Here is a 25,963-nt window from a genome sequence, read left to right as displayed (position 1 = left end):
ATCAAAGATCACAAGATAAAAAGGAAAAAATTCAATGAAATCCAAAGAATGAGATTAACACTTCATATATTTATCAAAACATTGTTGGGTGAGAAGAGCCACAACAAATACCAGTGGACCTCTTTACCAGTTACAGTATTGAAATCCCAAATAGCGTAACAGGTTACAACTTGTGCCCCAATTCAAGCACAAATTAATCAGCCATAACCTCTTCCAGAGCCAATCCTGAATGAAACAAGTTTTAAAGTAATTAAGAATTCAACCAATAACAATCTCAAAGAATGCATATCCAAAAACCAAAAACAATAAAAAAGAATGCATATGTACATATATATATAAAGGAAAATTGTTTCATGCGGTAGGGACCGCATTTCGACATTTGTGGTCCCCAAGGGAGAAAGCATTCACCGTAAAGATGGATGCAAATAGGTAGTCCATCTAAAAATAATTGAAACTAACAGTCCAAATGTTTTCTTAATAGAATTATTATTATTAATTTTAAAAATTTATTTATTTTTTCATATTCATGATCTCCATGTTAGAGATTACATGTCCTTAAAAATTAGGCCTAAAATTCCATCTCAAAAATAGATTTTTAATAGGTGACTCATTTCTACATGGACTCATAGAAATTGTGTATATATATATATATATATATATATATATATATAAGCAGAGATTAGCCCACTAGCTAACAGCTACAGTGTTAGCCCAACGGCCCAGATTGAATCTAGGCCGACCCAATAGTCACGATTGCATTTTGTATTTTAATTTTAATTTTTTCTACATATCCAAATCACTTGAAATTTTGATAGTGTATTCTTTTAAAAATAGGAGAATCCAATAGAAATATCAAAAAAATAATTCGTAAAAAATAAATTGACCAAAACACCCCCAATACTTTTCAGGGGTAATTTGGTCAATCTATTTTTTACAAATTATTTTTTATTATTTTTATTAGGTCCTCCTTGATGAGAAAAATAGACGCCTAAAATTTCATATGACTTGGATTTGTAGAAAAAATATTAAAATTCAAATACAAAATGAAGTCGTGACTGTTAGATCAGCCCAGATTCAATCTGGGATGTTGGCTGACACCATAGCTCTTGGCTAGTGAACCTCTCTCTCTCTCTCTATGTGAGAGAGAGAGAGAGAGAGAGAGAGAGAGAGAGCAAAGAATTATACTGCCTTTCAAAATAATAACTTGAAAATTATTCTACTTACTCAGTAGGAGACTCCATGCAAGATGCCATAAATTCGAAGAACAGGTAGCAAAATAAACAGGAAATCCTAAACCTTAGGAACAGATGGTAAGTTTGGTCTTGTAGAAGGAAGGCCATCTTGGCTCATCACATGACTTGACCTTGCATGTCCAGTTGCTGAGCTTAGAAGAGATGAAGCGGGTACTAATGGCTTAGTTGGCCTTGGGGGATTAGCTATTGGTGGCTGTGAAGAAACTGTGTTAGAATTCGGTAGAGGAGTCTTGCCAGTTGGGTTTGATGATAATGCTGCTGCCCTAGATGTCGGAGGAGGATATCCAAATCGTGCTGCAATTATTTGGGCTCGCTCATGGTAAAGCCTCTGTCGTGCCTTATCGATTGGCTCCCTTATCCTCATATTCGCTCTCTCCATCTCAAAGAGGGGACCCATCTTAACCTCCAACTTTTGCAACTGCAGGAGAAAATGAAGTGCTTTGATATCGGAAGGCATCTATAGAGTTGGCATTTTGAGTATGAATTGATTATTCGAATTTCTGGCATGGGCCTTTCTGAAAAATTGAAAAACTGTCTGTTCTGAAAATCTGAAATCATAAGCCCATATATCACTCAATTTTGTTGCTAGTTTTCTCCATGGAGCTATCATTCCAGGTGTGAACAAGGAATGGAATTTCATATTTCCCAAAAAAACTGTAAAATATGTACCTTTTGAATTATCTGAATTAGATAATCCAAAGACAAACGCATTTTCATTTTTCTTAAAAAACAAAACCTTGGTCTCCAGGAGAACAAAATGAAATTTAAGGTTTGAAATCTATGGACCATATAGATGATACCTGCTTCTCAATGACTGATAAGACGAGCTGCTGAATTGTTTCTTCCTCCTGCTTCGCAAGAAGTTTTGCCTTGACGGCAGTCGCAGAGAGCGCACTTAGAGCAGCATGTTTTAGCCTATCCTCTTTGTGACCATCTTTGGATTCCACTGAGGCATTGGGCTTCCTATTGTCTATGTTACTGGTTTCTTTCGCAGCATCACTCTCAGGTTTGCAGTTATTCTCAACTGTCTTATTTCTTTCTCTTGCATTCTCCTCACCTGTAAGGGATAAAGCAACCAAAATGAGTAGAACTAAACCAATCCAATAGACTGTAGAGACAAAGAAGACAAGCACAGGGAACAATGCTCCCAAAATTATTCCATCAAACTCATCCCAACATAATACACACACACACAACGATGCTCCCAAAAGTATTCCATCAACCCATCCCAACGCACATGCATGCTCAAAGGCACACACACAGATTGAACAATGACATGTGCAGACATACCCTTGCTCATGTGTACATGGGTTGAGTTTCCATTTAAGTATTATATGTATATGTATATGTAATTATGCATATACATTGTATGTATAATACATGCATGTAGGATGATAGTTAGCGCTTCCAATTTAAGAAACAGAAACAAGTACTGTACCTGTATTTTCCTTTGCTTCTGGTGCTGAATCAGAAACAACTCTTTGCTGAGGCACTTGTGCTTCTGAAGGAACTGATTCAGCCATCTTCTCCACAGCCTTTGCCCTATCTAGACCTGCTGTGGCCTCTGATAAGGTCTTCAGTGGATTTGCTTCATCCAATCCATTCGAAGTAGAAGGCTTCTCCATGTTATCTGGTAATGAGCTTGATGAAACGGTTTCACTAGGTTCCCGCATAGGAGAAGCCTTTGCTGTGCTCTCTTTTATAGGTGGAGCAGCCTTCTCTGTGTTCTCCTCTACAGGAGAAGCCTTCTCCATGTTCTCCTTTATAGAAGGATCCTTCTCTGTATTTTCTTTTGATGAGCTCGGCATGGTTGTTTCCCCTGATTCCTTAGCAGGAATCACATTATCCGATTTTTCCATTGACATAGGTGGTGTAATCGTGTCCTCAGATTCCTTTGGTGGTACTGGGTCCTCTTTTCTTTCCTTTAATGAGCTTGGAGAGACTGCCTGGCCTAATTCATTGTTAGGAAGAGGATCTTTGTTGTCCTTTAAAGACACAGAGTTCACTGTGTCATTCTTCTTTGCTTCACCCTCTTTCACAGTTGATGAATGGTTTTCCTCTTTCTGGACCTCCACATCAACTGTATCAGGAGTGGTGCTGTAGTTTCAACACTGAATTAGACATGGTATTTGAAGTGGCCGACAAAGGGAATATCTTTAATTGAAAAGGTAAAGTCAATAGATGGCAAGTAAGTTCACAAAAAACAGAAAGATATATTGAAATGTTAATATTACAAAGATAGTAATGTGGAAACAAATTGATAAGACAAAAATAATGTACAACTAAATGAAGCAAACAAAAGGAAACATAATAAAAGAGAAAATATCAATAAAATAGTCAAAACACCTCAAAAAATCAATGTAGTAGTTAAATCAACTGATTCACCAGCAAAAGTATTATTATTATTTTTTTAATCATTTCACTTTGGCACCCCTTAATTATTTTGTTGGAAAATACCCAGACTGCCCCTGTTTGAGTTTTAGAACCCTAAAAAATGTGAGGACACTCAAGGACTTTGGCCACTTAAAATAACATAAATACTCCCACTCGTTTCAAGTCCCAAACCCAGAACATGCCTTTATAGTTAAAAAATTCCGTTCAGGGTTTGGCCCAGGAACAAATAGGGGATAGTCATATCCTTTGGTTCCAGTAACTTAAGTGGGGAAATCACCAAAATGCCCCAGCTTGTTCCGTGTTCCAAATGTAGATTTTTTTTTTGAAAAGACTAACATTTCTTTACTATTAAAGAGAGAGAGTACAGTAGGTCAAAAAATGAGGCTACCCACAAGCCAGGAGCTACCAAATGTACAAGTATTTTTTTAATGAAAAAACCTGTTCTAGGTTTGGAACCTAGAACAAGCAGAGTACTAGGGTCATTTGGCTAAAGTTACTTAAAGTGGATCAAATTATCAATATGCCTCAAGCTTATAAATACAGAAGAAATCCAATTTGGGCAATTTTTAAGAAAATTCTTGCGGACCTATATAAATGAAAGTATACTAAAAAAGAAACCACTTTGTTGGTGAAATTGTTGATTCAACCACCACACTGATTGTCTTACATGTTTTGACCATTTTAATAATATTTAATCTAAAAGAAATTGCAACATGTCATACCTCAAAAAATACGTACCAAATTATGAATTATCAACTGAGTGCAGCACTCTCAAGTTTAGAAAGAAGTAAGAAGAAAATTTCCAAAACCATACTTATTATTTTTTATAAGAGGCGCCACAAATTCTGGGGAACTTTGGTTGAGTTCTAAAAGAATGAAAGACATTGGCCGTTTGTAGGAAAATTGCAGAGCTTATTGGGGAAAAAGGCAGATAAAAGTATTACAAAGATTCTTGGGGCTAAAGAAGATCTTGGGATGCTTCCACAATATTGCGAGAAGAATGGGAGGCAAAATAAATAAAATATAATTATTACGTTCCATAATAAAATGTCGGAATTTCAATGGCTTTGAACTAAAAGCATCCGTATTTGCACAGTTAAACAAACATGGTAATTACAGTTGCTCAAAAAACATGAACATAGCAATAGAAAGTCCGTCACGAACCTCTGGCTGGCAGGTGGATCTTTCACATCCTCAGGGGAATCTTCAAGAAGGAAGCTATGCCTCATAGCAAGTTGAATACCAGGAGAGTCTTCAAGAATCGCCTTCATAGAACTGCGGGTTGAATCAGTAGCAACTTCAGGGTCAACCATGGCAGCTAAGAATGCCACCTGCAGAATAACCCATGCAAGAGCAGGGAGAGAGAGACAGAGACAGAGAGCTGTACTTTTCAGAACTTATCAAGAAAAATCATAGGAATAGTGTGCTCACAAGCTTATAGAGTGGTACATGAAAGAAGACATATTGGCTTATCCAAATATCATTATTTTAAGGACTTATCACTTACCAACGCCATAACAGGATTCCCTGCTTCTCCAAAAGAAAGTGACCCTCCTGGTCTAGAAAGGGCTCTCACAGCCTCAAATGCCCTCTTCAGCGCATCAAGCACAAAGTTTCCAACACTTTCTTTGGCTGGCTCAACTACATCGATTTCTTCTTTTGGCTTTGTTGGTTCAGTTGATAAAGATTCAGGGGCCTCCTCAGAATCTGTGCCTTTGACTGGTGGGGCAGCCTCCGGAAGAGATACATCTATGCTTGTAGAACCGGTGTCGGGAGCCCCCTGGATACTCATATCAGTAGGTTCCTTTCCTTCAAGAAAAGGGTCCTCAACAGGCATTTGGATGAAATGCAAAATACACTGAGACTTTGTTTTTGTGGCAACATGCTCAGCGATCTCATTCCAGTTCTCTCCATAAAGTTCCAAGGCTTCAAGAAGCAGAAGGGTCTCCTGATTAGTCCAACTTCCTCCACTGACACCCGGCATCTCAGTTGCAGGTTCCATTAGGATAAAATCTGCTGGTGCCATGCCAGAGCCAAACTTTCCATCATTATAGCACTCAGAACATAAATCAAAATCTGCCTGTCACAACAACAGGTACTCAAAGTGAATCTGCATGAAACAATCAAAGAGCGTTTCTTTTCCAATATGAAAGCATTATCACATTAACAGGAACTGGAACTGACAGCGTTTGCACATGGAAGACATTAATTACCATGTTATGTCAATTATATTTCTTGGCATTTCCCAGGTAGCCACAGAGAAAATTAATAAACACTAATCTACATAGTTCCATGAAAGTTTGTTCATCTATTATACTTAGCATGGTGCACATTTGAGTTCACAGAACTTCATACATCATATGACCTGATACTAAAAAGAAGAAGAGAGAATAAAGAAAAAGGGGACGAGAATGAAGGAATCTTAAGATCACGAGAAGAAATACAGGAAAATTGGGAGATGAGAAAAACATTTTCTTATAACATCTCTTAAATGTTCTCATCACAAATCTTCCTCAACTCCAAACACCCCAAAAAACAAGGGAGTTCTCCTACCTCACCCCGTCCATGTGAGGTGCAATATGTATCAAGAAAATTAATTTTCCCATGAAAAAAAGAATAACAACAAGACCCATGCAAGGGATAATCTTGCAGGGGAGTTTTGAAAATGATTGCAATGAGTGCTAACATATTCCAACTAAAATATAGATCATGTTGAGCACTAACAAGTTGTATATTGCTAGTGACATGGCATGTCACCATAACAATTATATGGGAATCTTGAAAATGCCAATATTTTCATCCCAGACTAACCCCGTTTGAGCCATTGATAAATTTACAACTTAATCACAAATGCTACACTCAGAAAAACTTGATCTTTGAAAATTTAGCTATGAGTCAAAATGGCATCTACAACGCAACGCAACTCAACACTCAAGAAACATTTAGGCAAGAAGAATTGGATCCCAATGCCTAAAGATTGATTCTCTATGGCATGGTAAAACAAGAAAGGATATCAACTCTGATTGTTTTGAAACATTCTTTCAGGAATCTAATTCCCAAAAAAGGTCATCTAATGCAATAGAGAAAAGGTAAAGGTTGTTTTACTAACATTGAGAATTTATAAACATTACAAGTATTTTAATACTCCTAGAACTGTTAAAATGTTATCTGAGGTTTTGGAACATTTAGCACCCCCAAAACTTTTCCCATACCAAAAGTTAGAAAAACAAAACACCATGAGAGAGCCAGTTGGGTGGACAAAGTTTGGGGGAACACGGAGGTAAGAACTGTCTCTAATGAAATTAAGCAGATAGCCCATGCATAGCTCCTAAAATGTTTTATGAGGTTTTGGAACATTTAACACCCCCAAAACTTTCCCCATACCAAAAGATTAGAAAAACAAAACACCATGTGAGAGAGTTGGATGGACAACTCAGTTTGGGGGGAAATGGAGGCAAGCAACTATGTCTCTAGTGAACCTAGGCAGGTAACCCATGCAGAACTGCCTAGAATAGTCCTTGGCTTTTTTCTATTAACAAGTTGCAATGGAGCAACTTTGACTAAGCAATCACACTATACACAGTACGTCTTAACTAACATGACTCGGTCCAACCATGGTGTGGTCAATAAGGAAGCAGTGTCATAATTCTGCGCGCCCCTCCCCCCTCCTCTTTCACAATAAAGGGGAATAAATAGTGTTACTATCAACTCCTATGCACCACAAGCCATCCCATACTGTCCTTACTAAATCTATTTCAGTCTATAATGACAACTGCATGCCAAGACCTGTGAAGCTGGACACCAGGGATCAATATGTAACTCATATTGTAAATAGCCTGATGACCAAACAGCAATATCCCTCAAGGAGCACCACCTATCCATACCTAATTCCACAAATCCTGTGTTGATTGGGAGCCCTACCCACTCACATCTACTTCTACTCCTATCCCATAAAGATTTCACCATCACTTGGTTGACAGTACTCCAACTTCATTATTGTAACAATGCTATATACATATTGCACTTCCACACAAGATCATTCAGAACCAATCTTAGTTTAGGGTTTCAAGATCCCTTATGTTCCATGTAAGAATCCTTTCTACCCATCAGCTGCCACCCCACACTCCCTCTCTTCTTCTCCTGCAGTTTCCAACTGTTCATAAAAAATTAATTAGACTTTCTCTTTTATTCTTAAGCCTCTTTCACATTTCCTCCTTGTTGTCTCCCTTCATACTGCTACCTGGTTCATGCCTTTAAAACATCCATCACTAGTCGTTAAATTTTTCCAGATGCTCGTCCAAAGTTAACCATGACTGTCTCCGCCTTAAATGTTCATTCAAAAACTCCAAGGCGTTCTTTGCCTCAGATATTTCTATCTGCCGCATCGCTTCTTTTGGCAATGCTCTGTCCTGTCATTAATGCTAGAAAGCCTCATATGAAACAGAGCGGATAGGATAAATATACTCGTTTCCTCTTTATCTACCACTTTGGTGGGACTCCCTACCTTGCTAATGTGCAGGAACCCCAAATGAAACACAGGAGTTCATATCAGATCTTCTAGCTCACGACTCAACAGGCCTCATACTTTGCACTTCCAAAGCACTCCCACTATCATACCATAATCTTTATTGCTCCCAGTGAAACCTCATTTTTTTAAGTAGCAAGATATTTCGAGGGAATCATGCCAATATCAAAATGCAATACAACTATAGGATGAACCGCAATGGCAAGTCAGTAAAATAATATACATAAAATCATGCTGAAGCTCTTTTTGTTGAAACACATAATTTCAATATGTATAATATACACAAAATTACGCTTATATATATATATATATAGGGAAATGATATCATGTCACCATGCCATCATAATATAATGAAACTACACTTCTAGAAAACCATGTTTGTCGTACTTGTATGACCCAAATTTTGGCACACTCTCTTCATCTCAATAATCAATCTCAAAAATAAAAAAATTAATTTGCACCCTATATATAGTCCAAATGAGTCCCCTCCAACATGAATCTAGACTGTCCATTTGGTGAATTTCAAGATCTAGGTCTTTATGAGCTCAAAATCAATTTTTTCTTTTTTAACGTTGTCAATCTAATGATAAGAAAGTTATCTAAGACCTAGATCTAAGTATCTCACCAAAATCAATAGCCTATGTTAATTGGGCTAAAAAACACATTCGAGATTGTGTTCTCAAATTTTTCTTTTTTTGTGGTTTTGCAATAGAATGAAAAGAATGTATATTTTGAAATTTTGGTCAAACAAACAAAATGGCCCTAACATGATTTTTGAAGATTGTTTCATTATATTACTATGCAACCGTTGCATGAAATCACTCCCCATATATTCTCATGAGCCAATTTCTACAGTATTTCACCATCCAAAGTCCATCAAACGATCACGATTGTCTAATAGTGTTTGAATTTTAATAACTTTTATGCAAATCAAATTAACTTGAAACTTTGTGGGTGTGTGCGCCGTAGTGAGGCACATCTAAATAATATTAAAATGAATAATCCAAATAATAAAAATGACCAAATTACCCCTATGACTATTTCAGGGGTATTTTTCATCATTTTATTTTAGAGAATTATGTTTTAACATTTTATTTAGGTGCGAGTTGGTTAGATATGCACACGCTTTAAATTTCAAATGAATACGGTTTGTAGAAAAATTATTAAAATTCAAACACCATCAGACAACCGCGACCCTATGATGGACTTTGAATGGTGATAAGCCATAAGCAAAATACAGTAGAAATTCGCTCATGAGTGTTTGTAAATGTTTTGCTATCTATATTTATACAAATATGAGATAATCTACAATTCACGACCTTTCAAAACATAAAGTTTAGTGTTAGAATGAGTTGTGAATGGTGTATTTACGAACTATGTGATTTCTTTTTTAAAACGATTATTTTTTGTAGTAGCTTGCTCATCAAATAATGGTGTTTATGTAAATATCAATAAAACATAGGGGACACTTTTGTCATCTTTAAAGGGTAAAGTTAATATTGTTACTTAAAGACAATGGTATTCTACAAATAAAGTTCTAGGACACTAACTTCCAAAACAACATTGTACGTTTATAAAAATTTCAAATTCAACTTTACTTAATGATTAATGTCAGTTTGGATGTACCCAAAATTGCAATATTTTTGGATTGCAATTCAAAAATCTTTTGAAACTGATTTGAACCGTTTGGACAACCTCAAGATTTTGTTAGATTTTTAGATTGAAATAAAAAATACTGCAACGTCAAGGCACAAGTTATCGTAAAAAAAAATTCAAGTCAGACTTGAAGTTTTTTTAATGAAAGTGCAGTTCTCTCATCCCCGTGCAAACCTCAACTCATGACCCAACAACTCTGTGAAACCTTAGAAACCCCAAATCTACTCTCTCTGAATAAACAGAGCATTTTCATTTTCTCTCTCTAAAAAAACCAGAGAAGCTCAAGCCCCATCCATGAGGGCCCTAGGCGGCGTCTTTGTAAAGCCAAGACCCTTTCTCTCTCTACAAAAGGCGAGCCTTTTCTCTCTACAAAAGGCGAGCCTTCTCTCATACCACACCCATGGGAAGCTCCTTCTCTTCATGAATAAGGAGAAGCTCGGGTTGTAAAAAATCAAAGAAGCTCAAGCCCCATCCATGGCAGCCCTAGGCGGCATCTTTGTGAAGCCAAGGCCCTTTCTCTCTCTACAAAGGGCAAGTCTTTTCTCTCATACCACACCCATGGGAAGTCCCTTCTCTTCATGAATAAGGAGAAGCTCGGGTTGCAAAAAACCAGAGAAGCTCAAACCCCATCCATGACGGCCCTAGGCGGCGTTTTTGTAAGGCCAAGGCCTTTCTCTCTCTACAAAAGGCGAGTCTTTTCTCTCATACCACACCCATGGGAAACCCCTTTCCCTTTATGAATAAGGAGAAGCTCAGGTTGCAGGTTTGCTTATTGTATGGAAGCAAATTGTTTACTGCTGTGAGAGATATAGGAAAATCTTTTTGGATTGGCAAGAGAATTTTGAAAGGGTAGAATGCGACTTTGCTTTTAGCATGTGAACTTCATCCAAACAATCCAGAATAACAATAAAAAAAAGATGGCAATGTTTATTAATTAAGGATGAAGAAACTTATGATTTTTTTCAATGTGAAGGTTTTTTATTTGACATTCAAACTGGCCCTAAGTTAGCTATTAAAATAATTTTTTAAACAAGAAGTAATATTTCTAACATTATCCTTTGTATTTTGAGGGGTTAATATAGGGATTAACTGCAAGAGACAATTTATATTTCTTACAAGGAGGTCACAATTACTCCTGGCCGTTACATGTCAAATTGGATGGGTTGGGGTATGTCACGAAGTTCGAACAATATTTTTAAGAACTTTGAGTCAAGTCAATAACATGCTCACAACCACTCAATTTGTTGAAGGACAAGAGTGATTGTGACCTCCTTGTGTTAAAAGTAAATGGGAATAGAACATAATTGATTAAGCATCAGTTCATAAGATGCAATCAACTATCACATAGAAAAATCAATGGTTGTCAAAACTTATTGTCTTTGGTTTTTTTTTATTTTTGGTTTAATTCTTTGGTTTCAAAAAGTGATAGCCATTCTCACAGAGAAAAGATAATTACATGTCACTAGAGGAGGCGCAAACCACAAATATAATGTGTTGTCATTGAGGCTAGCAAGACAGTCCCAATTATTCTAGGTATTTAAGTTCAAATCAATCATAGTTTATATCTTAATAGAACGGATGAAGTACTGAATGAGAAAAGTGGGAAAATCACTAATAGTAAGGGAAGGTTTTGGGGAGTAATAAGTTGTTTGCTAGAGGAAAAACTCTATGTTTTGTCTGCAGGGGTGACCAGGAAGAGCACCCGAGATGATCTACATCAAACTACTCACAAAAACAAAACACACATACACAATGAGATTAAAACTAACATGCACATTATCATAAATGAATTTAAAATAAACAAAAGAAAATAAATATACCTGCTTCTGGCAATGGTAACGTTTCCGAGAGCAATCAGCAGAGCACGAGTTGCAATGGTACTCGACAGCAGGTCCTTCCGGCCTCGCCGAAACATCAGGAATGGAAGAATCAGTAAGCATATTGGGAGGTGGAACAGCTGGAGCAGATAACCCTCCTTTTGTAACTACCTTGGGGACAGACCGAGATTGAACCTTTTCAAACTGATACAATTTCTCTAGTGAAAATGCCATTTTATCGATTTTAGAAGTCTCATTTGAATTGAGCAGAGTCTCATTTGGTGGAAAAGGGTGGAAATTTATTAAGCCCCAATGATCCAAAAATGCCATTACTTCATGCACAGCATCGAAATCTCCAATAGATTGATCAGATAAGTCTTCCACGGTCAACTGGGTTTGTGGGTCATTGTGAAACTTCTTAATGATTGAGTTTCTTACGTGCATGTATAAATCAGGGTTTCTCTTCTCTGACTTGCCATTAAAGAATGAAACTAAGGCCCGCTCCTCCAGTGGGTGGACCTTCGTCCATGAGAACCAACCTGTGAACAATTATAGTGACACGGAAAAATTGATCTCAACATATAAAATTTTTCCTCTGGAAAATTAACTGTAGATGCTATTAATCATAATGAGCTAAACAACAATATAGTCAATGAGTCCTTTCTTTTCATCAAAAGCATAATTTTATCGATATTTAGTATCAACACTACTTGATGAATTATCTTGAGGCAATACAATGAATGTACATCAATTAAGTATTGATATTAAAGGGCAATGATGCAATATTAAACTACCTTGAGATTATCTTGGGAAGATATGGGAATTGTGTTCAAACTCTTGTAATACAAGAGTTCAATGAACTGAAAGAGATCAAATGATTGTGCAATTCAGCAAGGAATGTTTTTTCAACATTTTTTATCATTCAACTGCAGTCAATTCCTATAAAAATGGTATACAAGTGTGCCCATATGTCATTCACAAATGGTATACAAGTGTGTCCTTATGTCATTCACAAGATCGAATCACTACACAACGTGCTCTACACAAAGACCTTTACAAAATTGCAACCGATATCGACATTAGTAACCCAAAAAGTTAACTGCTGCTGAAATTAAGGCCTAGGCAATGACCTCGCTAGAATCATCCTCGATGATATCATGTGGCCACCTGGAACCCATCAGACTAAGTCCATGTAGGAGGGACCAAGCTTCAGGTTCATCCGGTCACTAGAGTGAATGGGACCAGAGAATATAATAATTGTATGCCCCAGAGGATTTCTCAATGGGCCACTCACAGCATAGGCCCTGGATTTCCATGAGAACTACCATGGCATTCAACTTTATTGTACGCTCAAGAGGAGAGATCCATTTGGCCAATTTACTTGTCTTGGCTTGTATAACTGATCAATTTCATTGAACCTTGTCTTACAGCCCCTTACTGAGTATCCCTAAAACACCTATGAGATCCATGTTATGCAAATTCTCTCTCGTATCCTCAATTCCTCTTCTTTTGTCCTTGGAAACTATGTTCTCTTTCCAATACCAGAGGCCACAAAACCATCAACGTTTGATAATCACCATAACAACAAATCTCTCTTTGGCAGCAAGGGGGAGAAAGACCGAAGAATGAGTTCTCCTACTGAGACCGAAGCTGCCCAAATAGCCCAAAGAGATTCAAGATATAGGATAGTATATCATATGCAAATGAACGATATAAGACAAACAGCTTATCATTTTCTCTGCAGCCTTTGCATATAATACATATATCATGAATAAGCAGGCCTCTTCTAATAAGAGTGGTGAACAGTAGAGCTTTGTTGAGCACACTCTACTTGCAGTTGGGTTGGGGGCACCTCTGGGTTAGAATCTCATACATCGAGATGAAGGTGAAGTCCCCTTTACTGTCTGGTTCCCAGATGAGCCTATCAACAAAGCTTGAAATAGAATCTTTCTGATTCTTCTTGTGGCTTAACTGATTTAACTGCCTTTGTGGTCTTGGTGCATGGCTGGAGCCCAAACTGCTCGAGAGTAGACACCTTCAACTGTTTCAGCCACCTTTATCTTTGGTCTAGGGGCCAGCAGGTATAGATCAGGACACACCTCTTCAACAATGGCCTCTTCCCAACTTTATCAATCCAAACCCAAGTCCTCTACATTCATTAACCACCCTCTACATTCATTAACCACCATACTTAAATTGCTTAAAAACTTTGCCTCACAGCTACTACCTTCCACATCACAGATAGCTCGTCTTTAGTTTAATTTTCTTTCAACAATCTTCCAGTGTCATCCACCCCATATTTAGAGGCCACCACCGATTTCCATGGATGGGATGGTTGGGTGCCAAACCTCTACCAGCAATTAGTTAGAAGGGCAAGATTCATTGGTTTGAGACAGCAGAACCCCAAAACCCCTTTTGTTCTTAGGCAAAGCCAATGCACCAAAAGGATTCCATGCTTTTCTGAGGACCCACCCCACAAGAAGTTCCGCGTCATTCTCTCCATAATACCTGCCACAAAGGCAGGGATAGAGAAAAGTGACATAGAGGTATATTTGTAGGTTGGTTACGTCGCTTCAATAAGGGTAATTCCACCTCCCATAAATAAATAAGATCTAGTTTACCAAGATCTAGCTTCCTTTTCAAACCTATCAATGAATCCTCCCCACAAGAATTTTGTTGGTTTACGTAGGTAAGGGGTAGAACTTAATACTTACATGGCAACCTGTCCACACCACACCCCACACATCTAGATAAATGAAGAAGCTTCTGCTAAGAGACTTCAACACCCAATAACTAATTTCCCTACTAATTTTGATGCCCCAAGAGACCTCAAATCATCTAAGTCACAAACTCTTAATCTGTTTTTTTTTTTCTTAATGTTGATGGAATAATTGTATCGCTAGAACCCAAAAGATTACAATTTATGATGTAGGCCTGTTAAGTGGACATGCTAAGGAGTTCATATACAAAAAATGGTGCCCAAGAAGGCATATTGTACAAAAATAAAGAACTCAAAATGAAACCAAAACAAAAACTGTGGAATCGAGCTCCAAAAAATGTTGTAGGTTCCACCAATACCCTTGCAGCCGCACCCTCCTTTGCAACTAAGTCTGCTCTAGAGATTGCCTTCCAACAGGTATGTTGAAAGGAGATGCGAATATGTCTGCAAAGAAAGGAAATATGGTAAAAGATGTACTCTAGGCGCCATGGGCAGGTGGAGGCACCTATGGCCCATGCTGCAACATTTCTTCTACGACCAATGAATTCTCACAGTCCCAGTTGTATCTGTTGATACTGTCTAGGGCCTTCTAGGACCATCATTGCTTCTGTGGCAGTCAAGCGACGTGACCAAGATGACCAGAATACACAAGTAGAGTACTGTTATGGTCTCTGGTCACACATACCTCCACAGCCTGCAAAGCCAGGGATGCCAAGAGAGCAAAAGTCAAAATTGAGCTTTAGCTTATGTGCCTCCGGGGATCTCTAAAGGGAAGAGCGCGAGACCCTAGCAGGTCTGAATGCGAGAATATTATGCCAACTGTTTAAGAAATTGGAGGTGGAAAGGCCTCTCAGGGATTTATGCACTGGCCCAACGGATCATCAATGTCTTGATACGGCCTAATAGGGCATTGGGGCTGGACTCCCTTCCTTCAAAGATTATGGCCTTCCTCTCTGTCCAAATGTCCATATGGTTAGGGGCGGGAAACCGGTCAGATCCACCCGACTGGCTCGGGGCCTGAACCAAGACAGTGGACCCGACAAGTTGGGTTTGGATCTACTTGACCTAGACCAAAGGCAGGTTGGGTCTAGATCCGGTCCAACTTGAAAACTATCCAGTTGGGTCGGGCTCAACCCAACCCAACCCAACCCAACCCGATCTGGTATCTGTTCGTGTAAGATATAGTACGTATTGTAACATGTATAACATTATTTTTATATTTTTGTATTTCTAGACACGAATCCTATCTAACCCGACCCTCGAGGTTCAATTGACTTGTACGCAACCCAGGTCTGGGTCTAACCTGAACCTAGGTGGGTTAGATCCAAGTCCAAGTCGACTCAAAACCACCCCGACCCGTTCCCAACCCTACATAAGGTCAGAGTCACTGCCGCCTGCCACAAAAAGAGGTCAGCAACCGAGTAAGGACGTGAGGAGAATGCTTGGAAAAGTTGCAAGACTATGGGGTGAGAAGTTTTGAAGCATATTTGACCAAATGGTTTCAACCACATGGCAGTGGTAGAGGAGATGATTGTTGGTTTCTTGTGCTGCTTTGCATATGGCACACCTATTGGGTATATGTAGCCCCCTACGCTACAACTGGCATACTGTTAGGGCCTTTTGGGGAATAGTAGTCAAGACAAAGGTTTGTATTGTGGTGGGATTGAATTAAGCCAAGCTCTTCTAGCTGTTGAGTACGATGAGGGGTGGTGGGGGAAGAGGGGTGGTGGGGGAAGAGGGGTGGAGGGGCTGTGTAGGATGCTCGGATGCCGTAGGAAGAGGCAACTGAGAAGAAGCTTGAGTGGGTTGGTGATCAAATCATAAAATCAAGCCCTTGCCTAGAAAGATAAGTGTTTTGGAGCAAGGCCAATAGAGAACTAAAATCAGCAATCACGTGGTCCCAAAGAGATCTTCTAAAAATGGGGCTCTAGACCGTAGTGCTTCCGAAGTGTCATAGGAGTGTTCACTAGTAATTTCCGAGAATATTACTAGGCATAAGAGAGACTTTATGGTGAGTTATCTCCAATTCAGATGTCCCGCAAGAATTTGGCCCCTCCCTAGCACTAAACCAGACATCAAGCTGGAATTGATTGAGGCATTAAGTGACAAACCGCCAAACCCCTAAGGGCCTAATGATAGAGTGGAAAGATGGGAACCAATTGAAGGAATCAATTTGGTATTTTTGCCTGATGACCTACTACAAGAGGTGGTTGGGTCGAGTGGCAAAACGCCACCACTACTTCCCTAGAAGAGCCAAGTTGCAACGTTTGAGGCTCCAAATGCTGAAGCCCCCTTTGTGTTTAGGAAGAGTGAGAGTGAGTCCAAGTCACCAAGTGGATATGATGCCAATATTCTGAGCCCGACACACGCAGTCCTTCATAAGTTTCTTTGGGCGATGGGCACAGTAGCAAGAAGGCTGAACAAAATCTAGTATAGTAGGACATTTGATAGGGTGTCCTTGATGAGGGTGATACCCGATACGCCCTGCTTTGGATAGGAATCCACCCTGCCATGGCTCATGTTTATGGTCAGTCCTCTCTACAATGGGAGCCAACAATTGTTTATTGGGCTTACCAGTGCACAATGGTAGGCCGAGGTATCTAGAGGGGAGGGTCTTAATGCCACATCTTAACCTGGCTGCTAAGGCCAAGACTGATTGGTGATCTAAAGTGACCCCCATTAATTCAAAGTTCGCTAAGTTAACTTTGAATCCAGTGGCGAGTTCAAGGCATTAGAGGTAGAGCCACAAGGTACCATCTACTGTGTGGTGGCACCAATAAAATATAAGGGTGCCGTCAGCATGTACAGAGGTGTGATATTTGCTGCCCCTCTATCAACTAGCAAAAGACCACAACTGCAAGTGCAAAGAGGAAGGGGGACAAGGGATCCCTTGTCAAACCCTAGATGATGGAAAGAAGCCATTAGGGGCTCCGTTGATCAACATTGAGAAATAGGGCCATGATATGCAACCATTGTTCCACTGCCTCCCCTAGAATCCAAAGCCCATTTTGGAAATGACCTCTTCCAGAATTGCCATATCCACATGGTCATAGGCCTTTTCAAAGTCAAGCTTAACCACGACCCCTAGGACTATCGCTATATCTTTGGAATGAATAAACTAGTGAATGATGAGTGCTCCATCTGAAATATGCCTATCTTTGACGAAACCCCCCTTGGTTGAGAGAGATAACCCAGTCGAGTACCTCTTTCAAGCGATATGTAAGAACTTCGGTCGATATTTTCTAGGAATTGGTCATCTGATCTACAGTTGTATTGCAAATAATTAAGGTGTCATCAACATACTGTAGATGAGAGACTGCATGACCATTGGAAACTACCTCAAATCTTCATAAAAGACAAGCTCTGTAAACACCTTGTATCATTTGACTAAAAGTTTCAGCCAAAATAGAAAACAAGGGCGGGACCATTTGTTTCCTTGCTTGAGAATTTTGGATCTAGGGGAGAAGCCCTTCCGAGACCCATCAATTAGGATTGAGAAATTGGTAGACGATAGGCAACCATGTGTTCTACCTGCGCCCTCTCTAGCTGGGTCCAATTAACCCCAAAGTTTCATCAAGAAATTCTCAATCTACTTTATCTTGCGCCTTCTAAAAATCCACCTGGCCTCACCATCCCGCACTGGGACTATTCGGCCAGGACGATAGCCCTGGGCAGCCAACTAGTTGCCGGGGTGGGTGCCCACTTTTGGTGAATAGTGGGGAAATTGCATTTGGGGGGGATTTGGCCCCCAAAATCCTAAAAAGCCCTATTTTGACCACCCACCCCCCCCCCCCCCCCCCCCTTTCCAAAAAAAAAGGTTCAAAAAAGAAAATTTTTACTGATTGCAGCCGAATTTGTAGTTTTCAATTTCTTGTGGAATAAAAAGGCATTCCACCGGACACTTTTTGGGGATTAAACAGGTTGCAAAATATAGCTTTTGGCAACTGAAAGTGACCAATTCAAGCCTACTTCTATTGGTTTTTTGGAAGGTAAGTAAATTCAATTGTTTATGTTAAGGGTTACATATTTCTTGTGAGTATAGTATTTTCTTTTTTTTTCATTTTCATGTGCTTATTTTTGAAGTTTGGCTAACATCTACGATGGGACTTAATGAGTGTTTTTTTTTTTTTGGTTTGCTATTTTTTGTGATTATAATATATTTATGGCCATCTTTGGCTATGTTTTGCTATTTGTGGCTATGTTTGAAAATATTACTCCATGTGTAGCTATATCTATAATTTATAATGCAAAATCATAAAGTTATAATGTATATTTGGCATGTTTCAAAATATTACTCTATGTATGCTATTTTTGAAAATATTACTCTCTATGTATTCTATATTTGAAAATATTACTCTATGTACGGCTATGTCAATAATTTATAGTGCCAAATTTATAATATGTATTTGGAAATTTGAAACCCCTAACCCCTCCCCCTCCCCCTCCCCTCTTCTTTTCTGCGGTGCCTGCCTAGATCACTAGGCGACCACCTAAGCGCCTGTTTCCGTTTTCTTGAACATTGAACCACCTTGCAAATTATAGGACATTACTTTTATGTCTAGTGACAAGGACACTATCATGATTTGCATGTTTTCTAAAAAGACTAACTGAGTGAAGGAGATAGCCTAATCAAGGACATATCTTAGCCTTGATGAAAGCAGCTTAGCCCAGACCTTAAAAACACTTCCTAGCAAAGTCTTCCACACCTTTTTTGGTACTAGCGCAATAAATGAAGGATTTCTTGCTTTGTTCACCTTATCCAAGTCATAAAACCCTTTGAATATTAGATGTCTCTCATCCTTGACCAGATGTTTTTTGGAAGGACACCGAGGGCAAGCAGTCAGTCCTTGGGGCACGATCTCTTTTGAGGCTAGACGCTACCTTCCTAATCCCCTCTTCCTCAACTAGCACTCAATCCATAGAATCTCTCCTCTGAAATCCTCTTAAACGAAAGGTTTCCAATGATAATAACGGGTGCTTCTCCCCCTGAATGAGTTTTTGAAATATCGAAGTAGCTTCCACCACCTCACGAGCCCCATAGATCTGTTTACCTTCTCTTGTGATCCCCTCAATCGACTTGACCTTCTACAATTGGCATCACATGAAAAAATGATTCATCCTTAAGCCAATTGACCCTTGACCTTGGGTGACTAGATCTCCCCCCGTCTGAAATGCTATTGGACCGAGACTTTGGCCTCCATGTTCGGTGTTACCTCACTCGACAAACTCCTATTGTCCTCTATTTTGTCTAGCATTTTAATATATTTTAGTAGGCTTAAGACTCTGGCATTGTAATTGGCCAAAGGATCTCCATGTTCCAGACCTTGAACTTCACCTTCAGCAACTACAATTTTTAGAATATTATGAACCATGCCCATCCCTCCACATGAAACGAGGCCCACCTTTCTCCATTGAGTTCATGTAAATTTAGTCATCTAAACAAACCAACTCAAAACTGAAAGGTGAAGGCCCTCCCTAGAACTTGATTGTTGAGGACTACATGCTTTCTTTTCTGAAACAGGCTTTGGTAGCGCAAACAAATTAGATTCAAGGAACTTTGCTTCTCATTCCTACAATACTAGGAAATGGTCCAACTTGGTTAGCATCAAATTAATCTCTTATACAGGCCAAGTATAGTTAGCACTGCTCAATGGAATCTCTATCAACTAATGAGATGTGGTAAAGATTTTGAAACTTTTGGGGAGCATTCTAGCTATCAATCTGCCCTAAGCCACAAGTAAGTTTATTATTTTTAATGTTTATGTTATATTTGGGAAATATAAAAATTCAAATTTTTTAGGTTTTGCAAGCAATGATCCTTCTACTTTTTAAATTTTTTTAAAAATAAAAAATAAAATACTGCAATAGGTTGTTTCTTGTATTCATGTTAATGGTATTTTTTGTTCCAATAAATTTAATAATTTTACTCACTTGGTAGCTTATACGCATTCTTTTGTGCATAAGTATTAGCATTTTGGCAGCCTTTTGTTTCCATTTGCTTTTCTATTTTCTTTTTGTTTCTTTATGATGTGGAGTTATTGGGTTTTTTCGACCTTCATACTTATGTTCATGGTTGATTACTTCAATATTTTAGAGACCTTTTGTTTTGCTTTCAATAGTTCAATTTCATTGTTAGTGACTTATTGCTTGATGGATTATTGGAGTGAATTGTGAGAACCGAATTGAGATATGAACAAATGGTGTGATATCATGTTATTTTTTTCTAATAATTTTTGCTTGTTTCTGATTATTTATTCTTTCTAATTTTCCCACAATTTTCTCTCGTTTTCAATTTTTCCTTATGTTCCGTATATTATTGTTTTTCATTTATTCAACTGGTCAACAAGTGAACTGATCTAGACTGGCTGATCCAACTGGACATCTGGACCGCTCAATGGCCCAGCCACAAGTCCAATCTTAACAACATTGATTTATACAAATACCCTGTTCTGATCTCTAATTAGATACACTCTCAAAAGGAGAGCTTTGTTCGTCAGATTGCAATGGATAGGCTTTCTATGTGGGCTATAAGCAGTCTCCATCTTCCCAGATGTCAACATCTTTGTAAGTGGACAACTGCTCATGTATTGATGCAATAATATTATTCATCTCTCAAAACATTCATCGATGTCATCAAGAGAATCCAAGGAGGATGAAGATGCATCTAACGTGTACTCTGTAGCTCTTTAAGCTTTTGAAAATCTACTAAGACACAAGAACATCTAGCTTGGTTGATTTTCCCAATATGATACAATGTTCCTAGTGGTCTACAATGGCAACAACTCAGCACAAGGTAGTGTCAGGTTCCCAGAAAGCCCTTACTGTAACAAATATCTCCCAACATGACCATATCTCTATTTCTTCATTAACTGGTATAATGGAAAGGGAACAATCCTCCATTGTTAAGCGAAGACCCCCTCTCATAAATACAAAGTGTGAAAGGTCAAGATGACTTCCCACAATATTTTTGTCGCATTTGGACCCTTGATCTAAGGTCAAGACCACTACAATAAACGCTCTCACCCAGTTCATTCATAATTCATATTCCCATTATTTTTTGCTGTTGGACGAGGATGACCATTTGAATTAATGGGAGGGTGCCACCGTAGTCACTTGGACTGATGTCACGCCTCACATGCAAAAGCACTGAATTTTCTTGATCCTTCAATCTGAAATGTTCGTGGAGCCGAAAAGCAAGGAGGGTGCCACAATTGTTCTGACCATGATGAAGAACAATCATCATATTACCAAAATCTTCTTGATCATAAACCTGGACCATCGTGAAGTTGGTCAGTCTCATCCCTCTATCTAATAACTACCTCCTGCTCTAGGGAATGTCACTAGATCTCCACCCCAAGTATGGAATACGTGTCGGTCCCATTGATAATTAAGTTTGAATCAGTGTTTTAAAACCCGGATCAACCGGATGAACCGGCCATGGGAGTCAGTTAATAAAAGAATTGAAACAAATAAAAATAGAAAAATAATAAAAAATAAATTTTGGAAACCGGGCACATAATTAACTAGTTCTGAACCAGGCACATAATCAACCAGTTCCCTTAGGAACCACAGATTCCTGATCCGGATTGGCAAATTCCACTCCGGATTAGTGATCTTTTAAACACTATTTTTGAGTTTTGGAACTCTAACAATGAAATTACTTAGGGGTATTTTGTTATCTTTAGCCTATGATCAAGATTTTATTGGGCCAACTCGAGTGTCGACATTCCATCTTTTGCGACCCACTTCCTCTTGTCTTCGCCACCTATGGTTCAACTACCACATCATCATTCAGGTCAGCTCATCGTCTTCTCCATCCCTCATGCTTTCTTTGTAGTTTTCTTTCCAATTCTCCCTCATTTTTTTTATTCTTGGTCACACTCCACTCTTTTGTTGCTTTCAATCTGTGAAATCAAGTAATTAGGTTTTTTTTCCTTTTTAGGGTCATTTTAAACATTTGGATGATTAGGTCTAGGGTTCTTGGGAATCAATTTAGACTTATAGGCTTTTCTTATGAATACACAACTTTTGTAAGAAAAGGGAAAGAGTAATTAGTTTTTGAGACTTGTAAAGAGTTTTTAGGGTGGAATCCCTTGCAAGCCCAAATAAAAAAGGAAAAAAAAGGAATAGATGGATAAAAAGGATTTACAAGAGGAAAAATAATGGGGATATATTTTCATCTTCTCTCTCCCCTCAGATCTTTTCTTCTGTCTCTTCTTCTCTATCTTCGCCCCTCTTCTCTCATCAACCTCTCCCCTCAACCTCTCCCCCTGCTTTCCTCTTCTCTCATCAACCTCTCCCCCTGCTTTCCTCTTCTCTCCCCCCTCGGATCATTTATTCTGCATCTTCTTCTCCACTTCGTATTCCCTCAGACAATCCTCTGCTTTCGCCCTTATCCCTCTCCTCCTCGCAACCCCCTTCACTCACCTCCTCTCTCCCCCAGTTTGCCTACTACGAAAACTAAAAAGCATATCTTCTTTGCCTTTCGTAGCTTCTCTATTGCCTCCTTAAATTATGGTTTCTGCTCCTCTCCTCTTCTTTAACTCTTCCTTCTTTCATGGCCTCCATGCCCCCAGACTATGAACAACTCTCTCAAATACCAACTCCCCCCTCTTCTCCATCATTGATTATTACAAAATCTTCAGCCTTCTACATCGCTGAAGACAGCAGACTGCTGGCGAGCAAGGACTTAAAAACTTAGCCTCTCGGATTACTAAATTCAAGCACCTAAAACTCTCACCACAAGCATCTCACCCATATTAGCTGCTGCTCAGCAACTAAAACACAGACCAGACAGCAAACTCCACCAGATAATTTTCAGGACTTCCTTAGCAGCATCCTCTTCTGCATTTTGCTTCTCTCTCCCACTGGCATTGTACTCTTTTACCTTGAACTCTCACTACTTTCTCCGTTTTTGGATTTATTCCCTCTCCCCCTAAGCATCAATGCTCTTTCTGTTCCTTTACGTTGTATTTTGAGCACCCAATATGTGGCATGCCGTAGATCGTTTATTCTTCATGTAAATTCCTTTTTATTAATACAAAGTTAACATTCTCAAAAAAAAGTGGACCAAGAAGTCAATGAAGAGGTAGGAGATCATAAATCAAGCATTGATAAAAACCACAGAAAATGTGTGTGGTTGAATTTGTTTAAGGGCATAAAGTAAAAGTCATGGATGGTGCAAGAAATTATGAATCATGGTCAACCTCTCAGGATCAATCACAAGACTTCCTTAGCATATCAAAACTTCATGGTGTCAAGTTCAACAATCAAAAGTGCAACAGGAAAAGATGAAGACTTATGGTTGGAAGAAGGTGATGAAGAAAATGAAGAAAAATTTCAAACTCCTTAAGCACAAGGATGAGCTTCTCCCAACGCCACGAGAATGATTTAGTTTTCTTTCTTAGGGTTATTTTATTCCTATGTGATCTTAGATAAGTAAATACGGTTTACATTTCTAGGGAATAGAGTTAGACTATGAGGGTCTTTCTTATAGATATGCACAACTTTTGTAAGTAGAGAGGAGAGAGTAACTACAGCAGTACAACTACTAATATATGAACCACCAAAACTGGGGAAAATTGAAGAGCAAAACTGTAAATTGTCCTTTATAATCTAAATATGAGTCTGCAAGCAAAATAACAAGAAGACAGGAAAAAAGCAAGCAACACACACTTATCAATAGCAATTCACGGTTCCCGAAAAATGTTCACAGTTGATATAAACACAACCCTAGATCAAGAAGGATATAAAATAAATATAACACAATAAGTCCTAAATGTTTAATGTTGATGTTGCAAGTGCTCCCTCCCTCCCTGTGCCACGGAGATTCAATAACAAAATTAACCATTAATCAATACATTGATCAAAAACCACAAGGAGTAGGCACATCATCTAGGGTGTCATCGCATTCCCTGAAAAACTCAAATCTAGGGCATCCAAAAGGCAACATGCTTACCAGAAGGAGTAGGCACTACATGAGCATTCAAATTCCTGGATCTAATGACCTCAAATTCCATGTCCACCGGTGACTCAGATTCTGGCATCTCTTCCTCCTCTACCTTTGCCTCTCCGATCACCAGTAAACCCTCCTTTCCAACCATCGCAACCTCATTTTTGGGCGGAATTAGCAGAGACTCGGAGGCCTTAGGCAATGGAACCGGCATTTTATTGGGAGATTGACGAGCCCTGGTGCACGGCCCATTGTGGAGAGCTGCAAGAGGAGCCTTGTGATCCTTTGCGGAACGTTTTGAAGGGCCTGAGGAACCAGAACCAGCAGCCTTCCTTTTTACGGAATTTGGCCTCCTCCTCGAGCCCTCCGTTGCCATGTCTGAGCCCTCTGCGTGTCTTTGCCCCTCCTCCATGGCGTCCTCTTGTGTTTGTCAAAGGACCACGAATAAGACCATACCCTCCCTCTCTCTCTAAACACCTGCTTGTGTTACTATCACCACTGGCTCTCTCGACTGGTACACGAGCTGGCGATTCCAGTCTCTATCTCTCCCTCTGTTGCCAAATCCCTCTCTCTCTCTCTCTCTCTCTCTCTCTCTCTCCAGAAGCCCTCTCTCCCACTGAGACTAGCCCTCTTACTCGCTCCCTCAGACCGAAAGCTCTCTCTCGCCCTTCGTTTGAGAGACTATAAAGAAGGGGCTCTTGGTTGGCTTAGAGACTACAGTGGACCTAGCAATAGAATCTTAACAAATAGGATTCTTCTCTCTCTCTAGAAATCCCCCCTCTCTCACTCCCTAGTTATCGTAAACTTTCCCTCCGTTTTTTATCAACAAAATTGCCTTCCCTCACTTTTTGTGTTTTGCATGACATCTCCCGTGTCCTTTTTTCTTTTCCTTTTTTTTCTCTTTTTTTGTTTTTTTTTTTTTTAAAAATTACAAAAACTTCTCAAAATCGTACTTTTAGACAACTTTCCAACTAAGTATGTTTTTAAAGTAATTTTTACCTTAAATTTATTTTTTTTTAGCAAACACCCTCAAGTCAAAAAAATAAGGTAAAATAAAAATCAAAATATCCTCTAAAAAAAGCATGTCATCCCGCACATAATGGAGGCAATCTCGCACTTTGCTTATAGAAAGCATGTGGTCTTTGGGCTTCTGAAAAGCATGCGGTCCGACATTTTGGGCTTTTAAAAAGCATGCCGTCCGACACAAAATAAGGGGCAATCCGACACAAAATAGGGGCAGTCCACTATAGGCATTTTTGTCAAAACAATATGATTTTTTTTACTTTAGGGTATTTGCTAGGAAAGTTTAAATTGGATAAAAATTACTAAAAAAAACCTTTAGGGCTGGGTTGTCTCAAAAGTCTCGTTTTGAGGGGTTTTTGTAATTTTAAATTTAAGGGTAGGTTGTCTAAAAATTAGGTATTATTTTTTTTTTTTTTTTTTGTTAATATCAAATCACAATTTATCTTGTAGTTTGACCGATTTTGATTAGACCGAACCTATTACTACTTTGATTAATAGACCAAACCATTTACTAGTTCAATTATTAGTCCGATTTTGATAGCGTTGCTCTAGATGAGGCCCCAATTTCGAGTTAGATCAATTAGTTTTGATACGGCTTAACGATTTTTAAGCACTAGATACATC

The 25,963-nt window shown here is 38.9% G+C and overlaps 1 protein-coding gene across 3 annotated transcripts; it reads right to left on the bottom strand.

The window, feature by feature from the left end:
• Positions 1-49: 49 nt before the first annotated feature.
• CHB3 (DNA-binding family protein) lies at positions 50-24,974 on the bottom strand. 3 transcript variants are annotated; one of them, XM_011629376.3, is made up of 8 exons: positions 24,323-24,974; positions 11,649-12,184; positions 5,155-5,727; positions 4,812-4,978; positions 2,692-3,350; positions 2,054-2,310; positions 1,225-1,671; positions 50-225 (listed from the first exon to the last, which is right to left on the bottom strand). In XM_011629376.3, the coding sequence occupies exons 1-7, from the start codon at positions 24,726-24,728 to the stop codon at positions 1,291-1,293; spliced, it is 2,979 nt and encodes a 992-aa protein (XP_011627678.2). In that variant the 5' UTR covers positions 24,729-24,974; the 3' UTR covers positions 50-225; positions 1,225-1,290. The 3 variants fall into 3 exon arrangements, with proteins under 3 accessions (XP_011627678.2, XP_088713117.1, XP_088713118.1); XM_088856991.1 differs by having other exon boundaries at positions 5,155-5,723; XM_088856992.1 differs by having other exon boundaries at positions 5,155-5,660.
• Positions 24,975-25,963: the final 989 nt, after the last annotated feature.

This window comes from Amborella trichopoda, chromosome 13 (genome assembly GCF_054954075.1).
Source record: "Amborella trichopoda isolate Santa Cruz 75 chromosome 13, AtrichopodaSantaCruz75HAP2 v2.0, whole genome shotgun sequence".
Taxonomy (NCBI): domain Eukaryota; kingdom Viridiplantae; phylum Streptophyta; class Magnoliopsida; order Amborellales; family Amborellaceae; genus Amborella; species Amborella trichopoda.
The sequence above is the reverse complement of the archived record's forward strand: the minus strand, read 5'-3'. Positions and strand labels throughout refer to the sequence as shown.